This window comes from Petaurus breviceps, unplaced genomic scaffold (genome assembly GCF_028583685.1).
Source record: "Petaurus breviceps papuanus isolate PSGF00001 unplaced genomic scaffold, PetGlider_PUasm1.0 126, whole genome shotgun sequence".
NCBI lineage: Eukaryota > Metazoa > Chordata > Mammalia > Diprotodontia > Petauridae > Petaurus > Petaurus breviceps.
This window is the reverse complement of record NW_027185655.1, coordinates 36,125,469-36,141,108: the sequence shown is the minus strand read 5'-3', so window position 1 is coordinate 36,141,108 and position 15,640 is coordinate 36,125,469. Positions and strand designations below refer to the sequence as shown.

The window sequence follows — 15,640 nt, the reverse complement described above, 5'->3', positions numbered from 1 at the left end:
AGCAAAATCAAGCCACCACCACCTTAACCACTATCCTCCCTCAGATCCTGATGGAAACAAGCACAGGACCTTGAACCCAAGACCCTTGGGAATACTGGTGCCCAGACTTGCTTGCAGCCCAATTCCGAGGCCATCTTCAAGGGGAGAAATCCCTGTCGGGAAGGGGTCCATCTTCCTCATCACCATAAGCACAACTGCTAACCAGCTACCACCAACTGATAGGACCCCAGACTGCCAGTGCTGCTTCTGGTCTGGTCCTCACAAATGGGGAAGCAAGTCCTGTGGAGAGGAAGCCAGCCATCCCCACCAAATGCCAAGTGACTGCCATACACAAGGCAGGCAAGCCAGTTTAGCTGAAGCAGAAGGGCACCATGAGGGAGAGACAGGAGGAAGCCCATGCCAAACAAATCAAACCACCACCACCTTCACCTCCCCTCAGACCTTTATGGGGATAGCCTAGGACTCTGAACACAAGAGCCTTAGGCCTAATGATGCTTTGATCTTAGTGCCCCTGGCCATCATTTTGGGAAGCAAAATCAGTGGAGATGGTCTGGTAACCACTCCTGAAGGGGCTACAGCCCCAGAAAAGAACATTCTTGCCACCAATGTCCTTGGCACTGTCATGGTTCAACATCAAAGACTGGTATGATTTGATCAGTGGAGAGTACATTAAAGAAGAATCATCAACAAATGATCTGCTGCTGCACCCTAAGGACATAGGACTTTGAATATAAGTGCCTAATAAATGCTTCATTCATCCATTAATTCTAGGGAATAGTGTAAAGTATATCTAGAAGTTAAAATAGGTGCCAGTTTGTGCACAGCTTTAAACGCCAAGCTGAAGACTGTGTATTTTATTCTAGTGGCAATAAGGAGAACCTGAAGAATCTTAAGCAATGACATGGTCAGACTTGTGCTGTAGACAGTGACGTGGAAGCAGGCAAACAGGTTACTTAGGAGGTTATTGTAGTAGCATGGGGAGAGATGATGAAATCATTTTAGTTCTAAAACGAAATTGCATTGTTAATTTAAATGGTAGTTATAATAGCTTATTTAGTACTTTAAGGCTTGCAAAATAGTTAATTTACAAGTATTTTTTTCTTTCTCCTTTTCAGTGCAACCCTGATCCCAATAAAATAATAAAAACAAAGCTAGATGGCACAGTGTATAATAAAGCTCTGCACCTGGTGTCAGGAATAGCAGAGTTCAAATATAAGCTCAGACACTAGCTGTGTGACCCTGGGCAAGTCACTTAACCTGTTTGCCTCAGTTTCCTCATCTGTAAAATGGGGATAGTAACAACTACCTCCTGGGGTTGTTGTGAGGATAGAATGAGATATTTTTTAAGTGCTTTGCAATACCAGCAGGGAATTTGGGAGATCCCTTCTAGCTGAAGAAAATCAAGGTGCGTTTCATTAAACAGGCAAATTACCTAGTCACCAAGGATGGGTAGGATATATGTGGCCCTGAGTACTTTAGTTTCATTAAGTTTTAACAATTTATTCTCACTCCATGAGGTTTTTCCTAAACAAAAACAAGTAAAACAATCTAAAAGTAGATGTAACACTCCCATTAAATTGTTTTAACAATTCTATTTTCCTCTCATTTTTTTACCTCCTACCCCATTGAAAAGAGAAAAAAACAAATTCCTTTTATCAAATATGTATAATCAAGCAAATTCTCTCATTGGTGGTTTATGGAAAAAATCTCATCTGCTAGTCATTTAACCCTTACTGCTCCAGGCCGCTAAAACCAAGTAGCAGATGTCCAAGTTGCTTAGGTAGTTTTCTCATTTACCCATGTCCCAATCCTTAGGATTTTATTGATCCGTGGAATTCTAGTTTGGGCAAATATGTCCAAAGTTAATCAACATTAGCTTTCAGGACTCCTGCCTCCATTTACCGGACAATAACCAATTGACAGGAAACTAAAACCTATCTAGGCTCTATTGGCAGTAGATGGTGAACTCTTTCGCAGTTTGCCATTGACACAGACTCAAAATCGGTCTGTGGTGACGAGTGAAAAGCAAGTGCATGGATATATGAATATATGTATATATTACATAATATAATATATAAGGATATATGTATACATGAACTATGGATGAGCATACATAAAGGGATATGCAGGGGATGATTTAAATTGCAATAGCCTTCCTTGGAGTAGAGCCCCCCACCTCCACCCCCACTAGTTGACTAAAACCACATTATCCCTGCTTTTTTCTTCTGTGGCCCCTTAGAGGAAGAGACAGTCTTCCTTAGTCTTAGGAGAACTCACTGAAGGGGGCTGCTGAGGCCCTCTTCCTAATGATAATCCCTTTGCCCTTCTTTTCATCCCAGTGCTAAGCAGAGTGCCTAGCACAAAGCAGGTTCTTAATAAATGCTTGCTGACTTCTTTCGGGGCTTTAACCTCAGAAGTTATGATGAGATAGTCTTGTGTGCCATTAACTCCCATCAACAACCCCATCTCTTCTTAAAATTTTGGGCATCAGAAACTACTTTGGAGACTCGCCAACTTAAACATAATTGTGTTTTAGATCTCTCTCTTAGAAATCATGTAACTGAAAGTTGCCATTGTTAAACTATAAACACATACATGAGACCTTAGACATCTAATTCAAGCCTCTCATTTTAACAAATGAGAAACCTGAGCATTTAAGTAATCTTCCCATAGGTCCCACAGATAAAAAATGGGGGAGGCACTGAGATCCCTATCCAGTTTCCCTCAAGTCCAAATTTAAAACTTTCCCCACTACAGAACTCTAAGGACAACCAAGAGCAATACACAACAGCCCAGAACACACAAAACACATTTTAATTTTCTTTATTATTCAAAATACATATCCTTTCTATTTACTTTTTTGACTCTGTGCTTGGGCCTTCAACACCTTCACAACAATTTTCTGCTCCTCAATCAGGAAAGCACGCTTGATCCTAGATGAGAAAACATTTAATGTAAAAATATTTCTAAAATTAAACCTCACTTCATTAACCTACCAATTAAAGCAATTAATAAACATTTAGTAAGCACCTACTATGCAGCAGGTATTGTGGTAAGTTCTGGAACAAAGGGCAGGGGGGAAAACCCTAAAATAATTTGAACACTTTTGAATGAAACCAGACTCATTAAACTCAAGGCCGTCATTTTCCCCAAGGGAAAATGTTCTTAAACTGGGGTCCATGAACTTTTAAAAATATTCTGATAACTTGTCAGTAACCAATTTCTTTTTGGTAAAAATTTTAAATAAATACAAAACAAAAGGAAAAAAAAACACAACCCATTGCCATATGCACAGAACATTAAGAGGATTCAAAGTATAAATTCACATTTCAAGAAAGCCTATAATAAACACTAAACACTGGGTTCAGAACTGTCCATCTTTTCTATACTTACTTATAGGTTTTATTTTATTTTCCAACCTGCCATTTTTACTTCCCTAAACTTCCTCCCCTAAGCCTACACACACAATTAAGGGCAGATACACATACTTACACATACACAGATATCTATAAATTTATTTTTGTTTTGTTTTTGGAGGCCAATTGGGGTTAAGTGACTTGCCCAAGGCCACACAGCTAGTTTTTGTGTGTTAAGTGTCTGAGGCTGGATTTGAACTCAGGTCTTCCTGACTCCAGGGCCAGTGCTTTATCCACTGCCTATAATCTTATATATTCATATGCATCTGTGTAAGACTACTATACTAGGTTCATGCTGTTTCTTTGAAGGTGGATACCATCTTCATAAGTTCAAGTCTTTCCATGTTTGCCTAAATTTACCAACTCATCATTTCCTATACCACGCCAATATTCCAACTGTATACTGTTTAGTTATTTTAAACAGTCTACTTGATTTCTTTTGAAATCTTATGCATTTAAAATCATCATTGAGGGTCCCTAGGTTTCACCAGGCTGCAAAAGGGATCCATAACACAAAAATGGTTAAGAACCCATGCCTTAGGGGAATCACTTCTGTGTCACCAAAGGCTAGCTAGGTAATTATCACAAGTAAAATGAAGCTTGATGCTTTAAAAAAGCTATTTCATATGGATGCCTCTGTAGTTAGGTAAGATCATTTTAATTTAACATCCTGGGTTTATAGATGAAAAACTGATGCCCAGAGAGGATAAGAATTTAAATTCAAATCATCTGACTCCAAATTTAGTGCCTTTTCCTTCACTCCACACTAAGAGTTCACTGGGGTTTTTTTTTTGCTTTTGCTTATTGGAGGGCAACTGGGGTTAAGTAACTTGCTCAAGGTTACACGGCTAGTATTTTTGTGTGGGTGTTAAGTGTCTGAGGCCAGAACTGAACTCGGGTCCTCCTGACTACGGGGCCGACTCGCTGCGCCACCTAGCCGCCTCTTTAATATTGTATTTTAGGGTTTCAGAGTTCCAAGGCCCTGAGCAAAAGTGAGGCATATTTAAGTCCCATAGCAAATCCAACATCCCAAAGAGCCATAAGATGCCAAACCCAAGAAAAGTTTACTACCAAGTAGAGTTGTAATCAAGTGACAAGGAAAGAGAGGGAAGCTGATCTCACCCTAAGGTTCAAAAAAGGGGAAGCTATTAGGGGCTGTATCAAGATCTGAATGTTCCATTTCAACGTTATTCCCAAATACTTTAGGGATGCTCTAAAGAAGCCTGTTTTTTAAACATTCCAACATGAATACAATGAGTTAACTGGTAGGATGAGGTAATTTTAAATTTGCAGAAACCTGGGCTAAGGTCAGATGTGCATGAAGGTGGTGAAGAGGCTGCTCCTTCTAAACAGCCTCATGGCCCAAGTCTGTGGTCACCCACAATGTGTTTGTCCTCCAAAGAGCAAAAGCTGAGCTGGGCTCTGCCGGCCACCCAGCGTGGAGGCCACAGGCCTTTCTACCAGACTCTATCCAGGTCTGAGCAGAGTTTGGGGAGAAAAAGGAATCAAGGCTAAATCCTAATCTCTACTAAAGTCCTAAATTTGTTGTTGCTTAGTTGTTCAGCTATGTTGGACTTTGTCCATGGAGTTTTCTTGGTAAAGATACTGGAGTTATTTGCCATTTCTTTCTCTAGTGTGTTCCCATTCAACAGATAAAGAATTGAGGCCAAACAGGAGGTTAGTGGCTTACCCACAGTCACAGAACTAGTAAGTGTCTGAGGCCAGTTTTGAACTGACTCCAGGCCCAGCTCTATTCAATGCACCACTTAGCTGCCCTGGGCCTTAGTTTCATTCTTGTATAATGAGGTAGTTAGGACACAGACTTCTCTAAAGTTAGGAAAACTATGAACCCATGGAAAAGAGCCAAGGATTTTGGTGTAACTACCAAATGATAGCTTTACAGAGAAAAGTCTTTTAAGTCAGGAACTTAAGTGTTAGGCCCAAGAGGAAGGACATGAACACAGATCCCAAGACCATATCTCTATCATGTTACAGGGACATAAACAAGAAAGCAGGTTTTATCAAGAAAAAGAATAGTAAATTTGGCAAGTCACTTAACCCCAATTGCCTTGCCTTCCCCCTGCCAAAAAAAAAAAAAAAGGAAAAGAAAAAGAAAAGAATAATGAAAACAATGTGGATCAGCAGAAGGAAAAGGCACCTGAGCTTGAAAGAAGCCACCTGTTGGGAATATCCACTGCCCTACTAGAGCTAACACGAAATAAATCTGGAAAAGAAGGTTGAAGCCAGACTATGAAGGGATTTAAATGCCAAGGTGCAAGTCTGTTGTTTATCAAGGAGAGAAGACAAGATTCTAGAGCAGATTTGTGTGTCTGTGTTGCAGAAAAATGAAATAGAAGAGGCTCCTTCTCTGGAGGCTGGTTTCCATCCCTCCCCACTCTCACCCTTCGTACTTTAAAACAGTTGGTGTTTATCCCAGAGTTTAGGGATAGAAAAATGGATTCTGGCAGTCACCTGCCTAAAGAGCGGATAAGGTAACCAAGGGGATAAAAAAGGAAGAAGGCCCAGGAGAAATGCCCACACTTGGGGCTAGGGGGACAGATACTGATGAGAGGATAGTCATGGATGTGGCCTTGAGGGCAATTAGGGAGAAATCAAGATGAGGATTTTTAAAAGGTCACCAGATCAAGCATTTAGTTGTTTGTACCACAGTGCTTACACCCATAAAACCAAGGACTTAAATTAAGATGCTTTCTACAATACACAGAACTTTAAATGTCAAAATTTCCTTTTTACCTACCCATCCCTCCCAAGAGCTTATAAAGGGGGGCCGCTAGGTGGCCCAGTGAATAGAGCACTAGCCCTGCAGTCAGAAGGACCTGAGTTCAAATCCCACCTCAGACACTTAACACTGGCAGTGTGACCTTGGGCAAGTCAATTAACCCCAACTGCCCTGCCCTCCCCCTCCAAAAAAAAAAAGCTTATAAAAGTTGGCCTGCTTACCCTAAAATCTGGCAAAAATACAAATAAACATGTAACCTCCATTTAAAATCAGTTTTCTGTATGATTAACATTCTATATAACCACTGGTTGTCCCTGCTCTTCCCTACTCACATTTTAAGAAGCTGGCTTTAAAAGTTACTTACCGGTCACGGACACATTTAGCACACATGGAGCCACCGTAAGCCCTGCTGACATGCTTTTTTGTCTTTGATAGCCTCATAAGAACTTTAGGTCTCACTGCACGAACCTGTAAAAAAAGTAGATTTTATATTAAAATATGCCTTTAAAATTTTTAGATGGTATTTACATTTTTATGATTATGCCACTACTTGAATTAGTGTTGGCCTCACATCGATGCCTTCTTAATAGAATTTTCTTCCCACCCCTTTACAAACCTTGGATGTCAAAAGCCACTGGAGAAATTCACTTTCAAATTAGAGACTATTTATTAATACCTACCCCCTCCCCGCCAACCTATATATGGCAGGTGCTGTGTTCTGTGCTGGGGATGTGAAGGCAGGAAACAAAACACTTCTCTACCCTCAAGAACTTACATTCTATTATGAAATTAATTAAAAGATGCTAAATTCTATTCATGGTATAGACCATGATTAATTAGGGGCAGTCATCAAAATTACAAATACTGACTTGACAAGCTGATCACATTAAAAATAAATATAAGAACTTACACCTCGAAGTCTTCCTGGGCATACACCACAGGCTGATTTTGGTGCTTTCCCAACTTTCTTGGTATAAAGGTAAACAATTCTGTTACCTGGGGTTCGTGACCTGTGTCAAAAAGAGGAAAGAATCAGTAAAGAAATTTCAAGAAGTTACAATAATACTTGTAACAAATTTAAAAATACTTACAGCCGAGTTTTGTTGGAAGCTGTATTGTAGGACAGCCTACGGCGGTATGTCAGACGCTGAACCATTTTTAATTTCTAAATAAAAAGTAGTAATATCAGTCATTTTCTTAGATTATGACATCAATTACTTTTTATCATTTAAAAAAATTTTGAGTTTAAAACTTTCTCTTCCTCCCCTCCCCATTGAGAAAGGCACATACTCTTTGACTTTATATACTGATTTTATCATATGAAGTCATGCAAAACACACTTGCATTTTCTGTTTATTTTTAACGTTTCAAGTTTTAAAAATCTAACATCAATTATTTTTCAACTTTATCACGTTATCTAACAAAATCTCCATTTTACAACTGAGAAGCCACACTAAAAACTGCTTATTATATTAAGGAATTCTATTAGGTCTTCCAAGATGACAAATGTAGGGTTAGAAGGGACCTAGGAGATCCCATCGTTTGTCAGATTAGAAACTGAAGGATTAAAGTTATTTGCTTAAGGTCACACACTCTAAGGGGCAGAGCTGGGTTTCAAACTCAAATCCTAAAATCTAAATCCAGCACTATTCTATGGAATAAACCAAAGATACAATGTAACAATACTTTCTCATCGTGTTCTTGATAGTTTATGTTTCTTCCTTCAATTTGAGGAAGAGAAAGAACATGCCTTTCCTAGAGCCAGAGCTGATATTTATTGGCACTAAACAGGGGCGAGCTTGACCAGGAGCCAGACTTAAACCTAACACTGGAATAAGCCTGTTAGAATCCAAACCCGGATTCGGGAAATGTGGGTCTAGCAGCTCTGACCCCCGGGGAGCGTCTCGGCCACGGCCGTGGGGTCAATCCCTCATCTCCAGTCACTAAACCAGAGGGCCGGGGCTCCACGCCCCCCACCCGGGGCGCTACCGCGGGGCTGCTGCTAGATGCTAAGCGTGCTTCTGCACAAACGACCCAGACACCTGCAAGGGCGCGAAGCCCAAATGACGTTTCTTGTTCGCTTTTCCTGGTCCGTCTCGCCGAGTCTCCCAATTTAGCAGAAGCAGCGCGAGGAAAGGCCAGTTTGGGGGAATTTTTTACATGAATGCCCCCCGCCTCGGTCCCCGAAACCTCCACGCGTGAAAACCGAGCCACGGCCGGGGCCCAAAGGCGAGTCCTCGATAACGAAGTGCACGGAAAGGAAGCGCGGGGCCCCCCTCGGCCCCACGTCCCCGCGGGCCCAAGGCTCCTGCCCCGGCCCAGGCGTCACCCTGCCGGGGAGCTCCGGACGCCGGCAGACGCCGGCAGACGCCGGAGCTCAATAGCCGAAGGGAGGAAGCCGTCCGCGCTCGTCGGCGTCTCGACTCCCGAAGGGGACCCATCCTGAGCGACCCTGGCCCCTTCCGCCTGCCGGATGGCGGCGGATTGTGAAGAGGGACCAAAGGCGGAGAAACAAGAAGCCACCATACCTGTCAGGTCCGCCACCGGAAGAGGGAAGAGGAAGTGCTTCCCAGTTCAGAGTTCAAATAGTGACTTCACAGGATCTTCCTTCTTATTCCCGGGAACGGAAGTGTCGTCAGAAGGGGGCGGGGCTAGCGTGGGCGCAGCCATGTTGTACGGCATCTGGTGAGGTCTCTAGGCTACTGATGAACTCTATGCATTCCCGAGAGATCCCTAAACTTGAAATTTAAGAGAAACCGAGCCAGGCTCGACCTGATCCCTATAGTACTGAAAACACTCCCCCACGAGCTCAGCCAGCCGCCTGCTAGCCATAATCACGAAGTGTGTGCTACGGATCTGAATTCAAGTTCTGAAGCTTGCTACCTCTGTCTCGTTGGAAAAGTTCCTTAACCTCTCTGGGCTTCAGTTTTCTATAAAATGGGGGATTGGGATTGGACTAGATGACCTCCGAGCTTCCTTCCATCTTTAGATGATGATGATAAGCATTTATAAAATCCTTTAAAAATAACTTATTTTACGTTTACAATAACCCTAAGAAGGTAGGTGCTATTATTATCCCCATTTTACAGATGGGGAAACTGAGGCAAACAGGTGACTTGCCCAGGGTCACACAGCTTGAGGAGGGATTTGAACTCAAGTTTTCGTGACTCCCCATAAAACCTGAATGCTCAACTGCCCATCCCATGAATGAAAGGGCAAGTGATCCAGGGCAGGCACCCATTCTCAGTTTTCTCACCTGTAAAATGGAACGGTTGGAATAGCTCAGCCTTTCTTGTGCCCCTTTGTCACTCTGGTGAAGCCTGTAGACCTCAGAATATTATTTTTAAATGCATAAAATGAACTATTCAGGATTGTAGAAAAAAATCAATTACATTTATATATAGTTATCAAAATAGTTGTTTTAAAAAATGCATGGACTCCAGGTTAAGAACCTCTGAAATAGATAATCCCTGGGGTCCATTTTGACTCTAAAGTTCTGTGAAAATGAACAAGTCCCAACTTGCAACAATCATTGACAAGTTTGGAGAAAGAAAATATGTGGGTGGAATAACAGATCTAACTGAACCCCTCCAGGACGTGCATCATAGACTTTTTGACCTATAAGAACTCAGAAATTGAGTCCTTTCACCAACAAGGAAATCGAGGAGTAGGAGGTTGAATGATTTACTCAAGATTTTACAGTTAGTGTCAGAAGCAAGATTCGAACCCAAGTCTCCAGACTGCTAAACTAGTTCCCTTATAACCCATCATACTCACTTGTCATGTATTATTTGATAGTTTTTTTTTAAGTTAATGTTAAATGCAAATTATAACCTGTTTTCCCTCAAGCAGCTTCTATTCTCTTAAAGAAACAAAATGTGCACAGATTATGGGCAGCGTAGTGGTCTGGAGTCAGGAAGATTCATCTTCATGAACTCAAATCTGGTGTCAGACACTGACAAGCTGTGTGAACCTGGGCAAGTCACTTAACCCTGTTTGCGTTCGTCCCCTGGAGAAGGAAATGGCAAACCACTCCAGTGTCCTTGCCAAGAAAGCTCCACAGACAGTATTGCCCATAGGGTCATGCAAAGTCGGATATGTCACCACATCAATGCGCAAGACACTGTGTATTTCACAGATATTTATTCTCTTCACAGATATTATCTCATTTAATCCTCACAACAACCTGAGAAAGTAGGTACTTTTACTATCCCCATTTTACAGTTCAGGAAACTGAGGCAGGCAGAGGTTAAGTGACTTGCCCAGGGTTACACAACTTGTGTCTGAAGCAGTGTCAAGGCTTCCTGCCTCCAAGCCCAGTGATACACTATTGCAGCATCTAACTGCCCTAGATACACAATTTCTATTTGGGGGGAAAAATAGCAAAGAATCAGTAAAGCTTTCTTATCATCCTGACTTCCATATTACAAAAATAATGATAATACACATATAGATTAGTAAGAGTTAATTACAAACATTGGTTTGTTCCCACTGTTATAGCCAAGTGTTATATATAAGACTGTGACCAAGGAAAAGTGCGAGGCTGAGAGTGCAAGGCACAGCACAGCCCCATGGGCCGTCTGTCCAAAATAGTGGACACAGGAGAAGGACCCAACTCTGAACTGTCATCTTTCTCTGAGAATTACATATATGCAGGGGAGGGAAGAACACAGGGGTTACGGACCAAGACAGGTCAAACCAGGAGGCATTCGACTGATTTAGCCAAGAGGAAACCTAGAAAATTAATTGGGGCCAGTTTAGGTTCCAAAGACAATGCACACACAACAAGGTGTGCTTAGCTAGCACTGAGTAATACTGTTTTCAAGTCTCTCTCAGCCGTGCAGAGCTGATAAGCATCTGCTGACCCTGACAGCCAGACCTAAGCCTGGCATTCAATGACAGTTTTTCAAATGGGGATTCAGTTCAATTCAACAAACATTTTAAAAGCAGCAACCATGTACCAGGCACAGAGCTAGGGATACAAAAAAGTAACAGACTCTTCCCTCCAGGAGCTTACATTCTATTGGGGGGCTACAGCCTGGGCACAAGTTAAAAATTACAGAAGAATCTTGAGACAGGAAGAGTGCTAATTACCCAAAAGACAGAAAAGACCTCCCTTTTCTGGGAGATGCAATCAAAGTTGTGTTTTGAGGGAAGCCCATGATTCCATGGGGGCACCTAGGTGGCACAGTGAGTAGAGTGCCAGTCTTGCAGTTGGGAAAGCTCATCTTCCCGAGTTCAAATCTGGCCTCCCACACTTATTAGCTGTGAGACCCTAGGCAAGTCACTTAAACCCTGTTTGCCTCTATTTCCATGGCTGTAAAATGAGCAAGAGAAGGAAATGACAAACAATTCCAGTATCTTTGCCAAGAAAACCCCAAAATGTGGTCACAAAGAGTCAAACATGATTGAAAAAATGATTTAAGGGGCGGCTAGGTGGCAGTGAATAGAGCACTGGCCCTGGAGTCAGGAGGACCTGAGTTTAAATTCGGCCTCAGACACTTAACACACACTCACACACACACACACACACACACACACACACACACACACAAACCTAGCTGTGTGACCTTGGGCAAGTCACTTAACCCCAATTGCCCTACCTTCCCCTATCTAAAAAGCAACAACAAAAAAATGACTTAACAACAACATGATTCTATGAGGCAAAGGTGAGAATGGTGGACATCTCAAACATGGGGGACCACCTGAGCAAAGATGGAGAGCAGGGAGATGGAATATCAGGTATGGAGAATGGTGAGTAGACAAGCTTGACTAGAATGAGGGTGTTTGAGGGTAAGTAACATGTTATTTGTCCTTCGTTCTTGAAGAGGATCATGACATCAGAATGGTGCCATGACATGCAAGTGAAATGGATTTAAGTGAGGAAGGGCTGTGCAAGGTCACCAGCCTCACCTCACTTTCTCCTCTGGAACCATATATAGATCAGGACAACTCCAAGACAAGAAAGGTAGATGGGAGGCAGATTATGGAAGGCATTCAATGCCACACTGAAGATTTTGTATATTATCCTGGGGGTGATAAGGGAGTCGTTAAAAGATTTTTGATTTGTGTGACTGCATTGTATCTGTGTTTTAGAAATATCAATTTGGCAGCTGATAGCATTGTGTTATCATTGCACGCCTACTTTTGAATTCACGCACAAGTAAATGGGGACAGTATGAATAAAAACAAAATCTGGACTTGTTCAATTTAGAAAGCACCTTCTATGGGTAGAGTATGATGCTGGATGTTGGAGTACAAGGTACCCTGTCCTAGTGAAGTTTATAATCTAGGTCAATCAAAATATGAATATAATGATACAAAATGTATTATGATATGTGCATAACAGAAGTGTAAATCACTATCCAAGGGTCTAGGAGTCCAATATCTCCAGACATTGAATAAGTAATAGCGAATTCATCAAACAGAATCTTTGTTAGAAGTAACTTTTGGCAGGGTTAATGTCTGATGATTTCATTCAAAGTTTCACACTATGGAGAAGGAAATCCTGGAACAAAAATTAATGTTGTATTTATTGAAACAAAACTACCATACGTTATTAACCCTCATCAGAGGATTTAAAAAGGAAGTCCTGGGAATGAGCAAAAAAAAAAAAATGTATTACCTTGTGATGTATTAATAGGCCCAAGGAACGATTGCAGACTCTGATGTTTGCTATTTTTAAAGGTCAGCAAACTATGTCTTCCAAAACTATGTTGTATAGAGCACGGGTATTCTGTCTGAGTTATGGGAATGGGGATTCCATGAGAAAATTCTGATGTTCACTAGAATGCTCTGATGTTCCACTAAAATATTAAATGTCAAATTATGTTGTAATTAAGAAATAGGAGTAGGCTTGGATTTATGCTCCTTGAGATATGTGTGTGGGGGGGCATTCTAGATGGGGTGCTTGAGAGGGAACCCCCATCTAGGCAAGAGGGCATACAGGTCAACAGAAGATGGGGGGCAAATGTGTCAGCCAGAGAGAGACACATCCTAGTGTGGACACATTCTAGTGTGGAGTGTAGTAGCGGCAGGAGTGGGGAAGTGAGGCACACAAGATGACCTTCATTTGCTCCCACCTGAAGAAGTTTGGCTCCCATTACTCCTAATATCATGTTTGCTTTGCAGAGGGGAAGATGATTCCTACATCCGTTATACACGTCTCTCCTCAGCTCCCTCTCCTACCATTCAGTCCATTTCATTCTATCCCCTATTTAAACCAGCACAGAGTTGTGGACAGGACATTGGACCTGGCATCAGGAAAACCTGGGTTCAAATTCCCCTTCAGGAAATTAACTAGGTGGGCAGCCTGAACCACATAACTTCCCTGTGCCTCCCTGTGTGCATCTAAGGTTCCTTCCCATTCTAAATCTGTTGGAACTTTCCTTCCCACTCATCTGCTTACCTACCCCCCATCACCTGATGAGGGGCACAGTAGATAGAATGCCAAGCTTGGAGTCTTCCTGAGTTCAAATCTGGCCTCAGACATACTAGCTGTGTGACTCTGGGCAAATCCCATGCACTTGCTAGCTGTGTGACCCCAGCTGTTTGCCTCGGTTTCTTCATCTGTCAAATGATCTAGAGAAAGAAATGGCAAAACTCTCCAGTACCTTTGCCAAGAAAACCCCAAATGGGGTCATAGAATAGAACATGACTGAAATGACTGAACACCAAATCACTTGATAAGAAGGATGAAGAGAAGTTGAAAGAAGTAGAAAAACAATTAATTCCAATACCCAAGAGAACAATGTATACAATGACAATTCTGTCAAAACCCAAAGCTTGGAAAAACTAAAAACTCTGATCACTGAAATGACTAAACCGAGATTCCAGGAGACTGATGATAAAACACACCACTCATCTCCCAAAGAGAGGCAATAGACTCTGGGTACAGAATAAGACGGTATTTTTTTGGAAGCAACCAGTATGGGAATTTATTTGCTTGGCTGTGTGTATTTGTTACAAAGGTGTGAATTTTCCTTTTTTTATGGAGGTGGAGAAGAGATAGGTGGGAGAGAAAATAAATGCTTGTTAATTGAAAAAAATTAAACAATTTTTTTTGAGAAGCCTGGCATTGCTTACCTTCTCTTCCTCTCCTCTCATACCCACTTCACTAGGCAGTTAAGCTTACTCAGCCTGTAATAGACTCAACTCTTATTACATATCTTTTATTGTTTCTAACATTCATATCTTCATTTTGGCCAATTCAGGAATCTGTCACCCTTGCCTTGCATTGCCCACGTAAGCCTATTCTCATAATGCTGTTGTTTGTCCTTCATTCTGGAAGAGAGGAATGGTGACAGAATATTCTCAAAGAGAAAGAAAATGGGTAAACCTGAATGTCTGAATGGGTTAATTGGGTGTTGCACCATCCTCCAGGAGAAGTATGGAAACTCATCTCAGGTACAACTCTTCAACCAGCAATCTTTAGTTGATGGCACACCTATCCCTGACCCCAGACCAAATCTCTAGTTACAGGCACGCTGGCCTCAGCATTGACTATGTGAGGATTCTTCAGCTAATGGCAGCCAGAGGGAAAGAGAGCTTATGAGTTTGATTGACAGAGAACCTTTCTCCCATCTTCCTGTACTACCTAAGAAGGATCCTTGTAAGTCTGCTTGGGCAATATACTCTTTTGGGTTTTTAAAATTTTTTGTCTCCATTGTCATTTTGCTTGCTATAGGGAACTCCTAGGTAAGGTAACCTCTTCTAATAATTAAAATCAGCAACTATTCTGAAATCTAATAGTCTTAAGAGAGTTGCCTGGGACACTGAGAAGTTAAATGATTTACCGAGGGTTATGTAGCCCATGACTGTTGAAAGTAGTTTTTGAATGGAAATGCTCTTGACTCTCAGACCAGGCTCACTCTCTGCTATACAGGCTTCCACTCACCACAACCCCTCACCTACACCTTTGTTCATTTATATACATTTAGCTCAGTGAAGGTGGCAGCTCGGTGGTGCAATGGATGGGCCTGGAATCATGTGACCTCAGACATTTGCCAGCTGTATGACCCTGGGCAAATCACTTAACCTGATTTGCCTCCATTTCCCCATTTGTAAAATGAGCTAGAGAAGGAAATGGCAAACCACTTTAATATCTTTGCCAAGAAAACCCTAAATGGGGTCATGAAGAGTCAGACACGGCTGAAATGACACAGTAACAAAAGCTTGAGTGAAACTCTTCCCCAGAAATGATGTTAAAGGGAAATGTTATAGATTCTTACTTCAGTGGGGAAAATTATTTTAAATTACTTTATTTTTTAAATATTTCCCAATTATATGTAAAAAATTTTAGCAATCGTTTTTTAAAAATTTAAGTTCCAAATTCTCTCCTTCCCTCCCGCCCCTTCCCCAACTTGAGAAGGTAAGTGTTGGGGGCCAGGAAGTAATGGTATATGGGCTAGTGCCTGCTTGCTTGACGTATGACCTTAAAAGGTAATGAATAGAGCTGTAGAAGATGATTGGCTATGTGTACCTA

General features: G+C 41.7%; 1 protein-coding gene across 1 annotated transcript; it reads right to left on the bottom strand.

Annotated features, from left to right (window-relative positions):
* Positions 1-2,807: 2,807 nt before the first annotated feature.
* RPL34 (ribosomal protein L34) lies at positions 2,808-8,760 on the bottom strand. The gene is made up of 5 exons (XM_069095039.1): positions 8,685-8,760; positions 7,248-7,321; positions 7,067-7,166; positions 6,521-6,624; positions 2,808-2,933 (listed from the first exon to the last, which is right to left on the bottom strand). The coding sequence occupies exons 2-5, from the start codon at positions 7,310-7,312 to the stop codon at positions 2,849-2,851; spliced, it is 354 nt and encodes a 117-aa protein (XP_068951140.1). The 5' UTR covers positions 7,313-7,321; positions 8,685-8,760; the 3' UTR covers positions 2,808-2,848.
* Positions 8,761-15,640: the final 6,880 nt, after the last annotated feature.

Bases quoted from the DNA above. Each gene is read 5' to 3' on its own strand.
- RPL34 (XM_069095039.1), bottom strand. From the start codon at position 7,312: ATGGTTCAGCGTCTGACATACCGCCGTAGGCTGTCCTACAATACAGCT. The intron at 6,625-7,066 runs GTAAGTTCTTAT...CTTTTTTTACAG, and splicing joins GCCCAGGAAGACTTCGAGGT to GTTCGTGCAGTGAGACCTAA. The intron at 2,934-6,520 runs GTAAGTAACTTT...TTTCTCATCTAG, and splicing joins GCTAAATGTGTCCGTGACCG to GATCAAGCGTGCTTTCCTGA.